General features: G+C 38.5%; 1 protein-coding gene across 4 annotated transcripts in view; it reads left to right on the top strand.

Moving 5' to 3' along the window:
• Window positions 1-22,742, top strand: part of LOC115608805 (VPS10 domain-containing receptor SorCS1) — a 288,946-nt gene that overhangs the window by 110,208 nt on the left and 155,996 nt on the right. For all 4 annotated transcript variants that reach the window (XM_032919968.1, XM_030488155.1, XM_030488153.1 and 1 more), the window contains exon 3: window positions 12,853-12,952. In XM_032919968.1, coding sequence (XP_032775859.1) covers window positions 12,853-12,952 — 100 coding nt within the window. The remainder of the gene's footprint in view (window positions 1-12,852; window positions 12,953-22,742) is intronic.

Here is a 22,742-nt window from a genome sequence, read left to right as displayed (position 1 = left end):
AGCTGAACTGCCTCTGGCAGGCACAGGAGCAATAGTAAATCCTCATGGGACAGATGCATGATAAGCCGTTCCTGTAGCACACAAGGTTGTTCACATTGCATTCCTGTGCTGCAGCAATTAGAAGTCTGACTTGTCAGGGGTTTGCCTAAACACTCCAACTCTGCCTTCCCTACTTTCTGTGGTATGGTCTGATTCCAGTCCTTCAACAGTAGGGCAGGAATATGTCAGTTTTGACAATGTGACTGAGCAGCCTTTGGGCTGGCTGTGTAGGGAGGCATCAGTGAACTTTCTCCCTGGGGCACCTGATACTTTTCTCTTTTGATTGACATGCTTCTGTTGAAGCTGGCTTGAAAAGTGTTTGCCTTTGAAACAAGTGGAGCAAATTCTAATTTGTCTGGAATGGGCCTTCCTGTTAAATGTTAAACTGACCTTTTCAAGAGAAATTTACTTGGTAATTTTAAGCGAAGCCCTGCTTTAAACTAAACCTGTCACTACAACATGATTAAACTCACTTAAATGTACATCAGTTGCACATATTATTAATGGAAATTGAAATCAGCCTAAATGGTAACCATAAATTTTAAAACAGGGGGAAGAGGATGGAGATAGAAAAAAAAGCCACAAATGATGTGAAGGTTAAGGTGCCTTATTCACCCAAAGATTAGATGGGCTAAACAAGGAATTTTATTTTGACAGTGAAAAAATCACTGTCATCTTTTTTGTGTATTTACAGAGCTCCAATTCTAATCCTCCGAAGAAGGGGGATTCGATGCCTTTTTGGCAGGGGTTTGATCTGTGGAGACCTAGAAGAATTCATCACAGTTTCTGGTCCTATTTCACCAGCTACTGAACCTTTAAGCAACAAAGTATCAGATTTCTGGCAGTCTGTTTGATAGATGGTGGAGGAATATGTGTGTAGATAGTGCTGAAAGCGGAGTTTTGGGCATACGTGTGATACAGGAATGTCTGCTCCCCAGTTGATCTGCACATTTAAAATCTTGCACCAATTATTGCCTCCTTTCTCTTCCCCACCATCCAGCACGACAGTTCCAGGTCTGGCTGTTGTGTCTGGCTGTTACTTAAAGTGTCTGTTCTAATCGGGCCCTAATAAATCAAAACTAAATTGAAGACCTTCCACTTATGGGCATTTATCAGTGACTTTACATCAAGCAGAAGGACAGGACTTGGCAGGCGTCTTCCAGACAAATGTCCAGGGACATATGAAGGTTCTTTTTGAGGGTGTTGTCTTTACGTAGCTCTGTGAACTTTGTCATTCAAAGCGCAATGTTCTACTAGACCTTGCTTTCACACAGGTGAAATTAGCATGGCTTTTTCCAGCTGATGCAGGATATAGAGTACTTCCATATAGCCACTTCTGTTTGCTATGATAACAATGTGGATGGGCATGTATAATATATACCACCACCTGCCTGCTGTCCAGTATGGGATGTGTATTGCAGCCTGTTTGAGGCCATTCCACTAGAAGCTACATCATTGTGTTAGCACAGTGCAGTAGTATGCCTGGAAATGAAGGATTCTGTTGGATATAAGTTGTGATATTACACATAAATCTGGGGGTTTACATGGCTCTTGTGGTCATGTGTGAGATTTGTGGGTCAGTGAAGCTGAAATTTGCTGACTTTTTGAGCACGTTGGATTCCCTTTTTTTAAGGGGAATTGGTGGTGGCTGAGGATGATAGGTATGTTATAAGAAGGTAGAAGGACTTTGCAGGTATTTGGCTGAATTCTTGTTGTAGCATTATTTTACTGACTTGATTATATAATTAATGTCTTCATGCACCCATAGCTTTGGAAAGACATTTATTTTCTAATTTTAATTCCAAGTAAATTAAAACCAGATACCTTGGGAATCTTCTGGTTGATTTCCATATTTTTTTTTTATTACTCACTTGAATATAAGTTGAGAGTAATGGACAAATATGACCCATCAGTAAGAATTTTAGTATCAAGGAATCTTTGCAAGATGTTTCAATCTGCAGTCTTTATTTTCTCACAAACTGAAAATATAATTAATACGAGATGTTTTTGTAATGCAGACCAAAGTGGTAGCTTGATCTTGTGCAGCTGTTCCTGATACAGAATTTACAGCCTAGTTTTAACTTTCTTTTATCATTTACCAGTAACATAAAAGCAAGATCCCACTTTGTCTGTAGCTGGCACTGACTTCAAGATGACTGTCAAAATCAAAGAACCAGAAGAGCTGAGCTGTTTTCTAGACTATCAGCCTGCAATTCTTCTAAACGCAAATGTCAGTGTATCAGTTTGCTAATAAACTGTTTGAACACCTCACCTTGACCACATCTTGCTCTATTCTTAACACATAGCACATGTTCCTGACCATTTTTTCTGAAGTGATTGGGAGCATGTATTCTCCTCAGGCCTAGGAAATAATATTAATCTTCTGCTGTATACTTTCATTTCACTTCTTGTAAAAAATCCATCTTCTGCTACTGGAGTTGACCTAAGGTTAGATGTCAAAGGAACAAATTACTGTCACTTGCTTGATACCCCAAGAGTAGCTATAAATAGCAAGCTTTATAACCCCACTGATCCTTGAGATATAAAATGATAAATATGCTTCTACCAACCAAGAGGAAAAACAAAAGCTGCGTGGCTCTGGCTGATGTATATTATTTGAAACTGACACAGACGGTGCAGCTGTATCATTCAAATGGTTTCAAAAAGAAGAAAGTAACATTCATATTTGCCTGCTTTAAAACATTAGTTAGTGATTCTTGGGTAGAATAATCCATATAATCCACTAGCAAAGCTTTTAAATCCAGCAACAACAAATTCTTAAGTGATGTGGTACAGTAACAGTCTAGCTAACAGCTTAGCCTATGCACTACTAGGATGTGGAGAACTAATTGAAACCTTTTCAGTGGAACAATTTTCTGCTGGAAAATGCAGCATTAGTCAGGTAAATCTTTTGCAATATTTTAAAAATGAAATCTTGACAAAAAATATCAGAATGATTTGAAAGTATGTTAAGTGTGTTTCGTTTGATTTTTATCCTTGTTTCATTTGAGCTTTTTCCTGTGGGGTGACAGCCAGACTGTATTATAAAATATTCAGTTGAACGGATAATAACAACACTGGTAGTAGTGGGATGAAACACTGAATTTTTTTCTTTTTACTGAATATCTTTTCCTTTGTATTCTTATTCTATCCAGATGTTGGGATTCATGTAGTTTAAAACAGGGCAAAAGAGAAAAAATTATTAACGTTGCCTGAGGAATGGCAGTTCCATCTTCCAACTCACTTTAATATAAAGTAATACATGAGGCACGTTTTTTGCTGTTTGCAAAATGCTACTGGTCCTTGGGAATTACTCCATTATAACAACTAAGGGGCTTGGACAATGATTGTGAAAATAATGTTTTGGGCTGTCTGGATCTTTTAAGCTTTCTAGCTGTTGATTTGCACTGGCAGGACAGAATGAAGATTGCATAATGTGTTGCAAATGCTTGGATGGTGTAAGATAAAAAGCCTCTTCTGTACGGTATGTACTGAAAGCCATAGAAAACCTGAAACATTTTAATGGCACAATAAAACTCTTTCTTACTGTTAATTGGAGATTGGCTAAAGCAGTTTTCTGAATGTATAACGTGACTATGGATGCTAACATAGCTCTCTTGCACTAGTGTATCAAGCTTTGTAACTGTGTTCAGCTTGTTGTGACGGTAGTTTTTTTTGCCTGGCAACACCCACCTTTTCAACAAAGCTGCAATGACCTCCGTGTTATGATGGGTTGGGGAGTGTAGGACATGCATGGTTGTCTAATCTCACTGATTAATGGAAAAGCTTCCTGTTGCTCTGCCCTCAAGCTACAAAATCCATTAACCACCCCTTGGGGTGCCTGAAATTTATTCTGGCCATTACCATCAATTAGAAAGTTAATAGTGTGATGATTACTGGGCTACAGTCCTAGCTATTTATGTGATTTACATCAGACTGAGGTGGAAATGGGAAAATGCAACACTCAACCACTTTATAAGTTAGAATTTGGCATTAAGGTTGCCATAATGTCAGTATGTCCCATGTAAACATACGGCAAGAAGAATAATTAGTCATTCTCAATTTGTCTAATTCGAAAAGCAGCTTTTAATTTAAATATAGGGAAGAACAACTTTAATATTGATCAAAACTAAGCTGAGATCTTTTTTTGTTGATGGCTATAAGCCTTGAGTAGGTGGACCTATGGGAATGGCTTCATTCCGAGTTGCAGTGTTGCTTGATGTCAAATACTCCAATGAAAGAAGGGTGGAAATTTGCATCCTAGCCAGCTTGCTTGTTTTGACATACAAGTCAGGAGGACAAGGAGATCTTCCAGAGAGTTGATTTTCCACTTGTAGTTCACTGATTCCCAGAAATTTCCCTATGGTAGCAAGGAACAAGCCTGTTGCCAGCAAACTTTCATTTCTTTCTTCAGGGTCTACTCCTTCATTGAAAACAATGCTGTGATGGCAAATGGAAAAAGTATTGAAAAACAGTACTGTGGACTTAGGGAAGGAGAAAAAACTTGGAGTGTAACTACAGTCAGATGCACAAGTTAAATAATGTATCAGCTTTTGGTATATATTAGCTCTGAAAAATTAGTGGTCCTACTGGAGTTACTGATCCTTCCCGTATGTGCCTGGGCATCATGGCACAGAATGTCTCAGAAAAAACAGGAGAGATTGCACTAGTGTTTCAGCCAGAACACCACTGTTGCCTCTTGAGTCTCTAAGTGAGAGGGTTATGTAGAAGTCTTGCTTTGATGGCTGTCCCTTTGTCCTTGCTGCAGGCTTTCACCTAACACTGACATTGGATTAGAACAGTTAGAGTGGTTCTGAGTGCTAGCATCCCCACACTCTTCTTGACTTTTCCTCCTTCTATCAGTGAAGGACTGGAGATGAGTCTTTCAGGCCACAGTAAGATAGGAAGCTGGAAGTGAGATTTGAGGGGGAGAGCCCTGGAGAGTCATCCTCTCTGCTGCTCAAGCAGTGGAAAAGTGTCCAGTTCCATGTTTACAGTGGTGCATCTCTGTAGTAAATACTTTGGATTTAACTGAGAGTGTGATCATGATCTGACCTCTGATCATCAGGCAGAGGAGTGGGGAATCTGAATATGGATATCTGAATATCAACTGCCAGAATCTTCTGTTCTCAGCCTGATGGCAGGAGAAACCAGTGTACTGTGAAGTAAAAAGGGGATTATCGGTCAAACAAGACAGGACAGACATCTAAAATTAGAGAATCAGTTAAAGTGTGTGTGTGTCAAAGTGCATTATTCCCATCTAATCCAAATTTGATCTTTTATTTTGCTAAAGTATTCGATCTTGCTCTTTTCTTTGGGTATCCAACCTTTATGCAGCAATTTCTCTGAAGCCTGAATGTAAAAAAGCCCATTTACACAGTACAGTGGAACGTTACTTCTCCTGAAAAAGGCAGTAGCATCAGAAACTGATGTAGAAAAAGCCCTTTAATGTCAGCTTGCACTCGTAAGATGCCTCCGGATAGTTAAACATGAATGTTTGATCTGAGTTATGCTGTTCCATGGCTAGTTTAGTAAAATTGAATGATCTGAAGGGATATTATGCAGTGGGATACACATGTCATCAGAGCTGAAGCATTTAGATATGTCCACACAGGTTTTTTGGCTTTACCTTATTTTATTTTGATTCTTTATTTGTGATGATCTATGCCACAGACTATCTCTTCCCTAGGTTTTCATTTCCAGTGAATTTACTAGGTGTCTCCAAGAATAATCTGGGTAAGAAACAGAGACTAGTTTGTTCTAAGGATTGTTTACCATAGACATTATAGGTGTGACTAATCTCTGCCAAGAATACTATGCTTTAGCAGAATAGATGTGAGCTAGTCTTTAGCAGTTCACAGAGGGGAAAAGGTTTGTATCATAGCACAGACAGTATAGATGATCATAGGAGTGTGGATGGCTGTGAAATGGTGACATATACCTACAGCTTGCATCAACAGATGGAAGTTTTCCATGTGGCTACAATTTCTGGCAGGCCCGTTACTAAATATATGCAAAGGCATAGATGGTTGTTAATTTGGGTATGATAGAGACAGAGGAACAGGTATTCTCTGCTTAGGATGCTAACTTGAATTACTCTCAACTGAAATAGCAGTGAAGGCAAGTTACGCAAGTTTGTGTTTCTTCAATCATTACTCTAAGGAGAAATAAACAACTCATCTGGGTCACCTACAGATAATATATCCTGGCCCTCCCACCCCTCTGTTTCCTTTCTTTATGATTTGAGTAAGATTTTGAATAAATATCCAATGCAATATATAAACTCTGAATTGGGTGATAAAATATGAGCTGCTTCTCCTGCTTGTCACATCTTTTAAATTATTTATAGCAATAATCAGCTGAACTACATTAAGCCAAAAATTGAAAGAATTTTGAGTGTGTATATTTCTGTTCATTTAGATTACTCCAAATAAAGGTTGATTAAAAAGGAGAGGAAAAATATTGAATTAATTTAACTGATTATGCAAAGAAATGTCAATTCCATAGTTTCCTATTGTTTCTTTGTAATTGTTTGCCCCTTCTTGTCCTCCAAGTATTTTTGATGGCTTCTGTAGGCGGGAAACTATTTTGTGATGAGAAAATTCTTTCCATAAGGGAAAAAAATACACACTTTAGATGAGTAAACTCATCTAAAACTTCATAACTTCATTTCTAGCAAAATCTACAGTCACAAACTGGAAGCAAACCATTTTCAAAATGGAGGCTTAAATCTGTTTTAAAATGCACATTTAAACTGTATTTAGTTTTGTGTTTCTTCTTTTTGACATTGATATTATAAGGCTCTTTCCAAGCCTTATTTACACATGCAATACCCCAGAAAACTTATGCTGTCAGGATGGAGGGGGAAGTCAGGGGAGCCTGAGGGGACTTGCATTTGGCTTCGTTGGAGACTTCCTTCAAACGTTAAGATTAACTATCTAGACTTTCCCTCTGTTTCCCCTGTCTAGACAGTGGGAACACAAACACTTGCCAACCTGCTGAGGGCCTCATGAGAAAAAAAAGTCATCAGAAATACATTCATTTAGGGAGTGAGACATGTGGATCCCTTGAGTTTTAAAGTCGCTCCTTTTTCTTTACCCTAGAGATGTCTTTAAAGCTAATCTCAACCTCCCAGGGTAAATTTGAAGTGTTTTAATGCTGTGACATGTGCAGTGCCATTACAGACTTTTAAAGCAATGCTAATCAACTCTTGGGCTTGCCACTGTTGTCAGACTGCTTAGCACTGCCCTCTTAAACCAAAATCAGGAAGGCAAAAAAGCCTCTCTGAATTAGCTCTGCTTTAGCTTAATCCATGTTTAAAACAAACTAGCTATAGCTAAAAATCAGCCAAGATTCATTAATAAAGTGAGGAATAGGAGGCCAAGGAAGGCATAAAAACACAGTATGGCTGGTCCCAAGCTGCAGAATGGCCTTTAGCAGAGGCCTGGGCTGCTCAGTAGGATGCGGAAGGTTTAAATAAAAATCCTGTTTCCTGCCTTAAAAAGTCCATTCCAAGTGCGACCTCAGGAGAGAAACATGTACAAATGAGGGCAAGGTCTGCCTCTTTGCTGCATGGAAACTGTGTCCAAGGACGCAGGATTCACTGTGTTTACGTCTTGCAATTGCTTTTCAACATGGAGATATAAACCTCTCCTCAAAATGTGTCAGTCTCTATGAGCTAAGTGAACAGTTTCCATTAGAAATGGGCCAGGCCTTAGGGAATTATTTACACAATGAGTTAGAAAGACAGTCACTGGTGAGAAACATCCAGGTGAAGCTAGTCAATTTGTAAAGCAAGAGTAACTTTCTATGAAAATAAAGAAGAGGATAAAAAACTCTAGTTCCTTCCTGAGAGAAACCTGAGATCAAACATTATTACTTTCTGGAAAAAAATACCAGGGTTATACATGAAGGAGTTAAATCAAAACAGGCATCAGACCAGAAGTGTTATCTATCAATGGCTTGTGAAGGGCTTAATAGGAAGAACATATAAACTTAAATGGTTAGGTGTTGAAGAAGATTTTGACATTACTAGCTTTTGTGAAACATGGTGGCATGGCAAAAATCAATGGGAAACTTTAGTACTTGGCTATAAAACCATAAAGAAAAGAGCTTCAATTTAAGTGGTGAGGGAATAACATCTCAGCCTAGAAACATCCCCAGAAACAAAGAATTCAGAAGTCACCAACAGCAGAGTAAGTGCAGCATGTGACTCCACGGTTCTGTCTTCTGTGATCTGAAAGCCTTGTGTCCAAAAATCTGCTCATGTAGAGATTAAGACAATGGCAACTGGCAAATCTTGTGCTTGGCTGGCCAGTCCCTTTGGAGGCAAACCAGGTGGCAAACTTAGTTATGTGGGAGGTTGGAACAGATGATCTAATAGTCATTGCAGTTTCTTAAAATACCTGGTGCCAGGGGTGAATTAATGTGCAGAAGGAGAGACAGGCTAAAGCCCATCTCTTCACACTGCTTCTGCTCATGACAGGCTGCCCTGCTCTGCTGCTCTGTAATCACATTGCAGATGCTTCTGGTTCTGCCTTCCAGGGTTGGCTGCCGCTCGGACAGCAGTTAGAGCAGCAAATTAAACTGTGAAGGAGGGAAGTGAGGGCATGATACATAGACAATCCTCTCATGGTGGAGGAGGGGGGAGCAGCCATACTAATACATGAAAACCTGGGGTAATGGGTGGACAAAGAAAAAAAAATAAATAGTAAAGGGTGCTAATCAAAGTGATTGCTTCTTAATGATGTCTTATAACAGGGAACTTCATCTGTTAACGCATCTTTCATGGGAAGAAAGCTGTATTTCAATAGGCAGGAGACATGATGTTGCACACCTTAAAGTCTGCATGTGATGTTTTTCTTTTTTCTCATCCAGAAGGGTCTTGTCGCAAAAGAAACTTTGACCAAACAATCAACTGGTTGATTCTTCAAGTCTTCAGCAGCTAATGTAAAATAAGTACAGACAGCCTTAAATTTGTAACAAAGGAGAGTAAACTGCAACTTGCTAGGGAATTAATTTAATCAATATATTCAAACTGACAGTCAGCTGAATTTCAGTCTGCACTTCTTGAAAAAGACAAAAATTTCCGTAGGGTACATGTTACCGGTTGATTCAGAATGCCTGTTATGATTGTGAAATATTGCTAGGAATGGATTGAGATATATTCAGGACAGTAGGTGGACTAATGGAATTCAGTGACTTTATTTAAAACATGCAGGAGTTTATTATAATACTGTAATAGAAATGTCATTTACCCTGATGGGAAGAGAGGGAAAAGCCCTGTCAATGGATAATAATAAAGTTATTTAAATATCAACTTTCTTGCAAATAGTTTGCAAAATATAAATTATTCTACATGTTTCTAGTTTTGTTTTAATTTATTACTCAGGGAAATCAGAGCTTCAGTCCCACAGTTTCTGTAATTTTTTATACTGTGAAATGAACTAGTCATAATTAAAATGTTGGGTGTTTGCAGAAATCATTCTGCTTTAGTGAAAAAATAGGGAGTCTGATTCTAAACAGCTAATGGTAAAATTTGGGATTTAATGGAGCCAATTAGCACTAAAATGGTGGGGACGTCTGAAGTTCAGAATTGAGTCTAAGTACTCTGTTTCTGAATATTCTTTTACAAGGTGTCATCTGTGTTTCAGCAACATCCACAATGTGCTAACACATCTTCTTCCATATTTAGACTTGCACATATATCAAATCTCTCTGCAGGCCTCCCTATTTCAGACTCATCTGACTTATTTTGACTTAGTTTGTCAAATGGTACATGACTGTACCAAACCAAAATGAAACAATTTACACAGGGATTTAAACTAATTTGAAGAAACGTGTATAAACACTCCCTTCCTCTAAACAATTTGAAAACCCATTGCAACATGCATGTCTACACAAGAGCTAATAAAATTTGGCTTACTGTTCAATCGTTACGCATAGTTATTTCAGTAGCTGTGGCTTTTTGGCAGATGGTTGAGAAGGTTTAGAGTTTCATTTTTATGTTTTCAGCTCTACAGGTCCTGGGTTTAGTCCTTTCATATGATTTATCCAGGCATTTGCTTGCTCTGCTCATGCTATACAGATGCACTGAAACTGTGTTCTGTTTGCAGAGCTTTGGAGAAGCAGCCTGTCACACAAGGTGTGGGTGATGATGTTGGTTGATACATATCCATTCGCCTTCAGATAAATGGGATTGAATTTGTTGATGTTGTTACTGCCTACACCCTGCTGAGGTGCATCTGCCTTTTGCAATGCTTCCAGGTTAGGCTGGCTTCCTGGATCACCAAATGGCTGATGCGTTTTCCTGTATTAGGAGTCTCATGCTGTTTTATACACCCATTTAATAAGACAAATTAAGAGCTCAATTATCTAAGGGCTGCTAATCAATGCTTGTATACATATACATATATATACATACACACATATATATACACACATATATATAATAGGAGTAAGATGAATGCAGGTTGGTAATACTCCTTGGATTAGATCCCAACAGAGGCTTCATGTAGACAGTGTTTCATTCAATACAATTCTTTTGTTTCAGTGCTCTCTGTGTATTTTCACCATTTTTTTGTGTTAAAACGCTTCTAGGTGCCTGTCTGCTCTAATTAGGCAGGTAGAAGGACTGGCTATTGCTAGTTTAGAAGATGATATTGACAGTAAGTGCTAATAGTAACTCCTTTGATTGCTTGTGTATTTGTTCACCTGCAAAAAAAGATGTTTTTCTAAGCTTTCCAATCTTTCAGTTGCTTTTATGGATGTTGACAGGAGCACACATTTCCATCTGTATGTAACATTACCTGTAAATAAAGCTATGAATGCAAAATAATTGCCTAGAGATTTGAAGAAAGAAATGGATGGCAATTCTGACCAAGATTAGCATTTGCAATAGTCCTTTGACATCTGTTTGCCTGTGCTGTGGCAGGGATACTGGCTGCTTTTCTTTAACAATTTCAAAGCAAGTTTTTTTTGTGTGTCAGATTTTCTTCACTCCTGTCGCCCTTTGAAGGGTCCCATTTTGAAATCACTGTCACTGGTGTAAAGAAGAGTTGCATCACTTCATTAATTATTTTTTCCTAGTTTGGCAGGTCAGACTTAGTCCTTAAAATCTTTACATGTCTTTATCAGCCCAAACACCACACAGGATAGGTTTTGGGATTTAGGCAGGCGACAATGGAAGTATAATTTCTGAGAAAGCTGGGTAGCGAGGTAACCAAAGCAGTCCTTGGCAGGACTGTGTTCAGCATCCTGCTGTGGCTCCCTTTACCTGAATGCTGGAACATCTCTGAAATATTCAGTAACTGAAATAGGTGTAACAGTATCCTCCTTTTCCTCAATCCAGTGAGGAAACAGCTTGGTTACTTTATATGTGCTTCTTTATAAAGAGAAAGATCCATCAGTAGATGAGAATTCAATGTTAATGTTCTAACCAGGGGTGCTGGTGTTTGCTGGGAGGAGAGGAAAAAGCTGTTGTCATTTGTTATATGACCAGGACAGATACATGCAAATGCTTCTACGAAGTTCCTGATAGAAAAAACTCGACTTTAATGCGAATCCACATTTTAGTGCTATTCATCTTAATGGGTAAAACTCCAAGCTGCTGTCATCTTGTTTTATTCACTGATTGCAAAATCTGAAGTCCCAGAAGCTGTGGTATGAATGTAGGTGTGGAACCTGATCCAGGAATTTAACAACCTCCACACTCTGGGTTAAATAAAAAATAAATATAAACAATTAAGTGTCTTAAATACTTTTGTGAATTTAGCCATTGCTTCCCAAATAGGAGAGAACCTGGAAATAATGGGTTGCAAGGTTTGCTTTAGAATAACTGGTTTTGGAGCGATTAGCAGGAGGGAAAATTCATGTTACTGCTTGCAAATGAAGTTCTATATGGACCCATTTGTACATTTTAAAGACAAGATGCAGGTTTATTATCTGCAAGAATATCTTATACTTTTAAATGTCTGTGTTACCCAGATTCATGTAACTTTTTTTGCAATTTGTGTGTACCAGCTGATTATCTAAATCCTCTGGTTATTAGGACATAATTCAGGCAAGCACGAGCTACATAATGAACAAAACCTCTGCTAGTAATTGATCTTAGTTCCAGTAACATGTTAAGATGTTATAGGAACTCTGCACAATCTCACTAGTTTTGTTCTTCCCAAGGCATTTATTCAGTGTCTCTGTGGACAACCCTTATATCAGAAATATATTCTCTACTGAACAGTGGCTCTTGAAGCAAGAATGAAGCAGAAGTGTCCATGCTGTCTGCTAGTCCATGTGAAAAAGCCTTATAAATTGTAGGTGTAATGCTCATGTAGTTCGGTTTTCAAATGGACGTCAATGTGTTTTGCAGAAACTGAACTCCAATTTCACTGAAAAATCAGCTGGAGCAGCTACTTAGAATATGCTGAGAAAAGACTTAACAAAATTAGTCTAATCTTGGAGTATACAATGAACTGATAACTTTAGTCTCTTGCTGTCTGCTATTTGGCATTTCTGACAATCATTCTCATTTTCTAGACACAAAATTTAGCATTTCTTATTGTACATGTTTATTTTAAAATGCTTTGGGAAGCTGCTGGTTTAATTTTTCCTAATCTAATTTAAATGCAAATTATAAGCACTCACATGATGCTATGTGTATATAATTAAGTATCATTATATACTACATGAATCATTCAAAAAGCTCTAGAGAGCCATTCTGCTATGTAAAGCATGACTTATGTTGAAAAGCTGCCAAGTGACTTGTGGTTTTGTGATTAAGTGTTTGTACTTATGAAATCTCTATTTGAATTGCAGGTCAACAGATTATGGGACAACGTATGAGAAATTGAATGATAAAGTCGGTCTGAAGACTATTTTGAGCTACTTGTATGTTTGTCCAACAAACAAACGTAAGGTAGGTGATAATGTGGTTGGCTCATTTTGACTTTATGGTGCAATTTAAACCCTGGTGATCTCTCCTGTTTTCCTCAATATCTGTTACTATCTAAATGGCTCGAAAGTCTCTCTTTCTGTCTCCTTCCTGCTAAAAAAATATGTAGCTTTACCAAAATACAAGCCAGCTTATAGCACCTACACTGCCTACCGGTGTACTTTAGGGAATATATGTTAGCAAAAGATAGTCATTAAATGGATAGGTATCATGTGTTTAATTGTTTGCTTACCTTCTGGATGGTGATGATTTTGTTGTCTGAAACTGAGAAAGACTCATTAAAGTGGCAGAAATGCATCTACAGTGGCCAGATTGTATGTAACATTATTTGTCATTTAAGTGCTCCCAATAGTGAACTGAGCAGGATTTGACAAATTCCTGCAGAGAAAATGCCTTCAGAAGCCCAGAAGATTTTAATCATGCAAGCACCCTACTGACTAACAATTTTCTAAGAATTTATAATGCTGACATAGTCATAAAAGGAATCTGATGCCTTCTTTCAAATATGTTTTTGACAAAATTTTTGTTATTTTGATGTATACAGTAGGAAGTGCTGAAGCACAGTTCATAATGATGGCGAAGACTTGTATTCTCATATATGCTAGTAAACAATATTGTGTTTAAAGACTCTCCTTCACTGTTTTCTCCTTCACTTTTTTAAACATGCTGTTTAAAAACGGAATTAACTCCTCGTATTTGGTGATAGGTAATCATTACTATTGGTGTTTTGGTGTGAAAATTAAGTAGTAGTTTAAGTCATCTGAAATTACTAGCAATTTCATTTCAGATTTCCTCATATGTAGGTCCAGAAAAAAATGAATGAAAAGAAAATCAAAGCATGATTAAAAAATGGTAGTGGTGACACCATTGTTATCTTGATTTATTAGCTGTGAGGCTACAGTGCACACGCTGGGTGGAAGGCCCAACTCCAGCTCTTTACCAGAGGGGATACCAGCCTGGCTATAGTAGTTTTTATTCCTTGCTTTCTGTCCCAGTGGATAGTTTGAATTACTACAGGCAAAACACAATTGCATCAGCAGAAAATGTTAGTGAATACTCACTTCTAAAAGAGGCTGTGTATATTTGGACAGCTGAGGTCACTATGATGCTGTTTTCATTATACTGAGACATTTCTGTATTCTTTAAGACAGGCTGTGAAAGGAAGAGGGAGCTGTCCTAACGAGAGGGGAGAATGCTTAGCTTAGTTCTACTGTAGTTCATATTTAAGCCTTTGTACAAAAAACCCAGGCACTTCTAGGCATGAGTCATTTGACTTGTTAAGAAATTCACTTTAGGATGATACAAATCATGTCCTAATGTCACCTGCTTTTCCCCAATTGACTGCGAGTAGAAGTCCATACCACCATCTGAGAGGTAGTCACATGACAAGGTGTCCTTGATCCTACTATCGATTCCCCCACTTGAGCCTTTGAATAATGTTTTGTTCTTAACCAAAGAAGTTTTGTCTGATCATAGGATCATAGAATGGTTTGAGTTGGAAAGGATCTTAATATCATCTAGTTCCAACCCCCTGCCGTGGGCAGGGATGCCTCACACTAGACCATGTCGCCCAAGGCTCTGTCAAACCTGGCCTTGAACACTGCCAGGGATGGAGCATTTACCAAGGATGTTCAAGGACTTTCTTCCTTCCTCTGTTAAATGAGCGTTTGCAAACAGTGGAACATAAAACTAGAGTGGACTTTTGGGATCATGCGTTCTACTTCTTTGTTACAGGCAGGTGCTTCGTGTGGTCCTAACAAGACAGCTATCAAGAGCTCTCTTAATGGTATTCTGAGTAATGGATTGTAGGTGTGAAATTTCAGTCCTTACCTATTCTGATGAATTTAGGTTTTGCTGGAAGACTCTTAGAAAAAAAGAAGGTGGCTACTGCTTACCTTTGTAATACTGCCTGTTTGATTCCTCATACCTGCCTACATTGCTAGGTAAAGACATGGAGAGATAAATGATTGTAATCAAAACAGACAAGAAACAGTATGGGTTCAAGTCTCCTACTGTGTCAGATTCAATTGGGATTAAATGGTCCCAAATTAATGGAGAGATGTCATCTCATTGCAGCTGACCCCTGTTAAGTTACAAAGCTTTTCACTAGAAGCTAAAGAATGAAATTATCAGATCACTCAAATGCCCTTCAGGTTTGAGGTTTGAAATGTTGGTCTCTTGGCACAGAAAATGTGGTGTGGAGGGTATATATGTAATTGTGCCTGTTGTTTGTTGGAGAATAATACTGTTCTTTAGAAGTAAGAATGGTTTTAGTTAGACAAAGTCTACATGATCCCTTATCTACTGTGGTGCAGAGAAATCCAAGAAGAAACTAAGGGGTTTTCAAGCATGTTAAGCCTTCGTAAGCACAAGCTGGCTTGAAAATCCCTCACTACCCCTGGCTGCATCTTCTTACTCCCTTCCTTATACTGCCAGCCTTGTTTGTGTAGCCATCTGGTAAACTGGATGGAGGACTAACCTAGCTGACAACTAATCCCCTTCCAGCTCAAAAAACAAATAGATGAAAGGAAAAAGCTTTCAAGTGGAAGGATGGAACTGCCTGTGCTGGCAGTAGACTGCACTACAGTTGGCCTATAATCAATGTGGGACAGTGCCAAAGGAAAGCTGCAACACCTGGGATGAAAGGACCTGTGTAATAGTCTAAGATACAATTTTTCAAAATTTATTTCAGTGGGAGCAGAGTTAAGCTTTCAGGGAGAACTTTTGGAGGCCCTGCTTATGCTGTCTACCTCTGTAAACATTAGACTATTCCTAGAATAAACATTTAACTTTAGGCACCTAACTAGTCCCCCACGTTTAAGAGGGCATGGGGAAGAGAGTGTAGAGCTGTATTGTATTTTCACATTAAAAATACTTTCACAGTGAAAGCAAAAATACTAAAACTTAGGGTCTTTACCCAGAAGCATTGGTAGATGAAAAGTTGACTGTGAGCCAGCAATGTGCACTTGTGGCCAGGAGGGCCAATAGTATTGTGGGGTGCATCGGGAGGAGTGTGGCCAGAAGGTCGAGTGAGGTGATCCTCCCCCCTACTTGACACTGGCTAGGCTAAATCTGGAGTGCTGTATCCAGTTCTGGGCTCCTTGGTGCAGGAAGGACAAGGAGCTGGTGGAGACGGTCCAGCGGAGGGCCACAGGGATGATCAGAGGTTTGGAGCATCTCTCTTACGGGGAGAGATTGCAGGAGCTGGGCTGTTCAGTTTAAAGAAGAGGAGACTAAGAGGGGATTTCATTAATACATAAAAATATCTCAAAGGTGGGTGCCGGGAGGATGGTGCCAGACTCTTTACAGTGGTGCCCAGTGACAGGCCGAGGAGCAGTGGCCATAAACTAAAACACACGAAGTTTCACTTCAACTTGAGGAAGAACTTCTTTATGTTAAGGGTGCAGAGCACTGGAACAGGCTGCCCAGGGGGCTTATTTTGCCATCGAGAACATTTTTGGCAAAAACCTGTGGGTCCTGAGATTTTTCCACCTCCTTCTCCTACCTACCCCCCCCCACCGCCCTCCCCCCCCCCCCCCAATAAATTCAGATAACACTGTGAGAAACTGGTTACTTTGCAAGTTGCATCTTGTTTCACTAATGTGGGCTGGGTGGGTAGCTGCAGACATTCTTTTAAAGCTAATACTTAACTACTCTAAAATCCATGAATTTTATAACCCGCATACTGTCTGTCTGTCTGAAGGGTTTATACATTTCTGCAGTTAATACCAGGCAAATGCTGCTAGTGTGTTTTCCCTAAATATTTGTTACATGTGGTAAGTAATTTTTCTGACTGCACCTGCAGCCTTTGATGTTCTTTGTTCCACAAGGCATTCCTTAGCAGAGAGAGAAGGCCTCTTCCCTTGAGGAAAAGATATGGTGCATTTTTTTAATCCTGCAGCTATTGGACAAGAGACCTTGCTACAAGTGATTCATTAGTGGGGCCAGCATGTACTTATTGAAGCTGCCTTCTTTCGGGGGAGAGGGGGGAGACAAGGGGAGACAAATAAATATCCTTTTAGCACATGCTTAACTCTTAGGAATAGTCCCATTGAAACAGAAAGTAAATGTTGAACTTTGCTGACTCAAGGCTGATTGCTTCTAAACTAAAAAACAAGTGTATCTTGCACATAGTCTTGTCTGTTCCTTGCAAAGCAGAGCAGTTGAAACAATAAGCTGTAGAATGCATGTAATGGGATTTATTCAAATAATTAATAGACTTGTTCATGAATTTCTGGTTATTTTCACATTCTGAAAAAAAACACAGCAACGTGCATTGAATAAATTTTGTTATAATTTATTTGCTCTTCTCCACCTAGAAAAAAAGATATATCTATAAATACACAGGATTTGCAGAGGTTCCCACAGTCTGTGAATGCCAATTTCTTTCCAAAAGCTTCTGACTTCCAATTCTTGTTTCTTTATTGAACAGAATTAAATCATTTAACTAGACATTGCAGGCAATGTCATATTACAAAAGGGTGCTTTGAAAATAATAATGAGAACAAAGTCAACTGTTATTTGCAATTTAAACTGATGACCTATTACTGTTGCTGGTATTTTCTGAATTACAGTATTTTCATATGGAAATTGCAGGAATAGTGAGTAACGTAGTGATGCATACACCCTGCCAATAAGAGAGGTGGAAACCCTGTTTTTCAATATTCCTTCTTTCTCAGAGTTACTGTACTACCTGGTTGTATGACTGATGACACAGATCAGGGGGAGAAAAAATTTTAACTCGTGGATCTTCCCAAAGACACGGAGCCAGTCTGAGTATTTGTCAACAAGTCTCCAGAAGAAAGAATCCCCAATGTGCAATAAATACCTAGGCTTAGGTGTGTCAACGTTGGTTTATTTGTTAGGTTCATAGAGACTTTTGTGAGGGGGGAATAAAATGATTTAAATGCTTTTACATGAAGAAATAGTGTTTGAGAATAATGCACCGGTGGGTTAAAAATTAAACTAAAATAGAAATGCAAGTATAGGTGCCTTGAAAATCCATTTTCACAAATGTTTGTCATTCACTTTCCCAGAAACTCACATGCACTGGGTTTCATGGTCTATGTATATAAGCCTTTCAGACAGGTTGCTTTTAAGCATTGCATGGAAAAATCATAGACCTATGCAAATGAAAAGTGAATGAGCCATGGTGGGGACTCTACAATTGGGTTAACTAGAGGTTTCCTTTGACTCAAAAAGTGCTGATGGCTAATTTAGACACTGTATCCTCTTACGAAGTACACTGCGTTCTTTGCGAAGAGCCAGTTTGTGCAGCACATTCATTTTTTGTACTTTAAAATCCCTTGTACCCATCTTCAGTTAATTAATAAAATGCTGGGTGATAGTGTTTGCCAGTAACTTTTATGCTATTAATGGGACTAGTGAATCAGATGCTTCCTGTGGGTTTGAATTTTTGTGTTAGTTTTGCTGCTGCTGTTGTTGTTTCTTCTTCTTGTTTTCTGCAGGCCTGGCTTAAATTTTCCCTTTATTCCTCAAACTGTTCATGTTTTAACCGATGCGTGGTACAGTGTCCTCTTTTCTTTCTCTCTAAAGATGAATGTATTACTAATGCCTCCCTCTTATGTTTAGTGGTCATGATTAGTGCCTTTATCACAGGATGTTAAGCACTGTCCTGTTGTGTGTTTAACTCCAAGATAATGGATATTTATTGTAAATATAATTGCATGGGTTTCAATGCTGGTAGATCTCTTACTACTTCAAATTCATTTCTGTAAATGAGTTTTAAATGAAAGAAGTGGCGGCCTTGCTTTCTGTTCTTTCTAGCATTGGGTGGTGGACAGAATAGTTGGCAAATATTTCTATTGGTCAAGGCAGGAAATTTACCTTTATTAGCTGAAATGGGAGTTATCCAGTGCTACTTTGTAGCCTGTGGTGTTAGAGGAGTTCACTTGCTTCAGGAAGGTTCTGGTTTTGGAATGTAAACTGCCCATTTGTATAAAGGGTAGACCTTTTCTGATCTTGCTGTTTCATAGAAGCTGCTACCCTCAGTTGCTAAAATCAGATTGGGAACACATCTGGGAATGCTCTTGCTGACCCATCTCGCCATGAAAGCTTTTAGAAGTCTGATGTGATAGCAAGTCTAGATTTTTTTACTCAATGAAAAACAGTTATTTAGAGTAGTTTCCTCCTTGTAGGCCTCTATAAATCTTGGTGTGAAGACTACCAGTTTATATTGGAGAGGTTAGAGCTCAGCAGAGCTCTAAACACACCTCACTTTAGCCACTGAGCCAGATCCTGTGGCTGTCAAAGGATGGCATCCTTAGCAAATTAGGCACAGTGGGAGACCCCGGGTCTATGGTTGATCAATCATGCCAGTAACCCAAAGTGCTATTGCAGTCCACTCTTGCAGAGAGAGAATCAATTATTCTGTTGCTCTCCTCTTTTCATGTGGAAGGAAAGGTCCTTGTTAGCTGCAGGCTGCAAGTGCAGCCTTCAGAGACAGTCATAAGAGACCAAAAAAGGCATTGTCTCACAGATGTGCATGGTGTTTTGTTTGAGTGGGGTTTTTTGTTGTTGCTTTGTTTTGTTTTTGTTAATGATGTAGTGCCCAGGAGATTTTAAGGAGATATTTAATGAAAGTCTTTTCTTACCTTGTAAAAGGGAAGAACTACCTTGTACTGAAGCGTTTAGCAGATTGAAACAGAAGTTTTGTCAAATAAAAACTTCTGTTTGGATTAAGCCCCATACAGCATAGGAAGGTATATGAAGACGACCACAGTTTTGTTTTAAATGTCTCCTACACTGTGACTATAGGTAGTGATTCTTCATAGTCTCATCTTTCAAGGAGAACATTTTGGAGGGAGGGAGTCGAGAATGAGGGTGGAATTTATCTGCTGGTTTTGCTGACCTGATAGGCAGTTTGGGGTAGAAGAACTACACAAGCCTTTCTACAGTGGTCTTCCAGTTGGAGAAAAAGGGATTCTTCATCACTTGCATTTTTTCTTTAAGCACAGTCATCTAAATCTGTTTCAGCGGTTTCGACTTGAGATTTTTCCTCCTGATCAGCAATGAGTTGAAATCCTGAACATAGGAGGGTCAGAATTATTATCTTGGATGACAGGAGTAGTTCAGTGGGCTTCTGATAACACTATTCACATATAAACAGTTCACTACTCACAGGAAGAGGAATGTCTCGCCCCGTGAATTAGGCGATTTTTCATTTCTGCAGTTCAGCAATAATGATGAAGGAAGTCTACTGCTATTAAAAGCTACTGTCAGTGGTGACTGGGAAGTTTTATATCTTTATGATAGTTCATATATTACAATTTTCATTTCCGCGTGTCTGTAATATCTTTAGATTCAAGACTAAGGTTTTTACCTGTGCACCAGGTAAGTATAGATGACGGTCTTTTCTGCCCCCTATTCCACATGAAAACAAGGATAAAACCAACATTTATTGTTAGTTTAGAAAGGTAGATTGTTCCTGGAATCTTTTGGATAGGATGTAACACATCTGCAGCTCAGTAGAGTTTCTTTGGAGTCAATGAAGACCTGTAAAGTGGCAGTGACTGAAGAGCTGGTCTTGTATTGATAGTCTTTAATACTGAGTTCATAGGAAACCAATAATTAACAAGCATTTGGTCCCTGTTAACAAAGTGAAGGCAGAGTGTCATGTTTCAAATTGAATATTTTGACTTCTGAAGCGTCTGGCAGCATTTACTACCAAACTTTCTGATTTATGGCTATAGTATATGACAGCTCTCACAGTAGCCATTAAACACAAAGCCCTTGCCATTATTCTACATCCATATTTCTTCTTGGATATGAAGTGAAATCAAAGCCCATTTATTCCACTGCTGTTCTTCTAAGTCTATCAAAAATAGTGGCAGTTTTGACATTTTCCCACTCAAAGTAGTACTACAGTATGCTGTTGTATCTCATGGAAGTCTCCAAGGACACACTGAGTGTTGAAACTAATGATAGGGAAGTATGAGTCATGGAATTTAGCTTAAAAGCTAAGATTCACCCAGGCTGAGGAGGGTTTCAAAAGTATTCTTTCCATTGTGACTCTGACTCCTGTTTTCTATAAACCGGACAGTTAAAATTTATGCAAGATAATCTCTTGTTGAATGTCCTTCAATTCTTTTATCCCTTTTTCATTCCTTGGTGATTTATCAAATATTCTGGAACAGATGATACCCCTTTTGTCAACGGAGGATATATGCCATCAGCTTAGAGAGAAGAGGAGCGATATGTTGCTAGTTGCAGTCCAAATACAGGCAGCTGGGATTGATGATAGTGCAAGAATGTGTCTAACTACAGAACAGACCTGTCTTATTGTCAAACTTGTAGCTCCATCCATTCCCATAAGTAAGACAGGGTGTTTAAACCAGGAAGAAAACAGTTGCCATAATATTGTTTGGGGGTTTTTTTTGTTTTGTTTTGTTTTGTTTTGTTTTTGTTTTTTTTTTTTTTCCTGTGAAAAACTAGCCCCAAGCAGTTGAAAATCCATTTGTTTAGTGTCCCATGAAGTTGGGCTAAAAATATGTACAGCAGAGTTGGTTTCATTTACCTTCTGGATTTTGAGCCATTAAAGATACATACCTACATCTCACTTTTATATCTTTTCACTGCTCTATTGTTGTAGGAACATACTTCTTTGGTCATGAAATGTGGACATTGTCTTGTTACTATATGACTTCAGAAGTTGGCCTTAAAGGGAAAAATAGCATGATACTGTGGCATAACTGTATGGTGGCTGTTTTGTTGGGGATTGGAACTGGTAATGTAAAAAATAAGAAATGGATGCATATTGACCACAGGAGCTCTGAACTTAACCCTCCCTTGCCAGGCCTTGTTTTTCAGATGGGTACAGCTCTCCCACAAATTTGCACAAACCCAATTTCCCTATGGAGGAGTCTCTTCTATCATGTTCAGAAGCACTGAATTGTGGTCAATGGTTCTTCAAAGGTAGGGTTTTTTTTAGGGATAAGTGGCAGCAAAATGGACGAAGCTGTTGAGGAAGTAGAATGGTGATAATGGCAATAGTAGGAGACAGTGCTGAGGGTGGTGACATCAATTGAGTAGACCAAAATATGTTCATAAAGAACTATCGGAGGACTTGTTGTTATGTATCCTGATATGATGGATCAAGCCCTAGACTACCATTTACTAAACTTTCCTTCATTATTAGGGGGTGGTTATCTGACCTGAACAAATGTTCACAGCATATTTGTACTGTCATTGGGGGGTTGTGTATGTTTGCTAAGGACATGTGAGGATTTGAGAGGAATACTTGGTAGTAAATTTTAAGTATGACCAACTGTTCCCATAAATTTGGGATCCAAAACATTGTTGCTTTTTCTTAAACTGTCAGGGCAGTTAAGAAACTGGAGTTGGTGGAATATTTTCAAAAGCTAAGAAATGTTTAAATTAACACATTATTTGACAAGAATGAATCAAATTTGCAAAGTGTTCTATTGCCTATAGAACATTATGAATAATGGATTTTGCTATTTAGAGTAAAAAAAAAAATCATATTGATTGAAAGCACTTATTCCTATTCAAACCATTATTTTTTTTTTCTGTGGAGGTCATCCAAGGCTTTTCTGTCTTCAAGAGATTAACATTAAATTGACAATGCTTTGGGGGTGAAAAGCTAAAATAATTTTGTTTCGAAACATTTCCACTTTTAAATTCTTAAGAAGTTTACTGAGATAAAACCTACTGAAAACAATGGAACTTAATGATACTTAAATTACATTTTTAATTGCTTTTCTGATTCTTTTGT

Source organism: Strigops habroptila, chromosome 5 (genome assembly GCF_004027225.2).
Source record: "Strigops habroptila isolate Jane chromosome 5, bStrHab1.2.pri, whole genome shotgun sequence".
In the NCBI taxonomy this organism is placed as follows: domain Eukaryota; kingdom Metazoa; phylum Chordata; class Aves; order Psittaciformes; family Psittacidae; genus Strigops; species Strigops habroptila.
The sequence above is the reverse complement of the archived record's forward strand: the minus strand, read 5'-3'. Positions and strand labels throughout refer to the sequence as shown.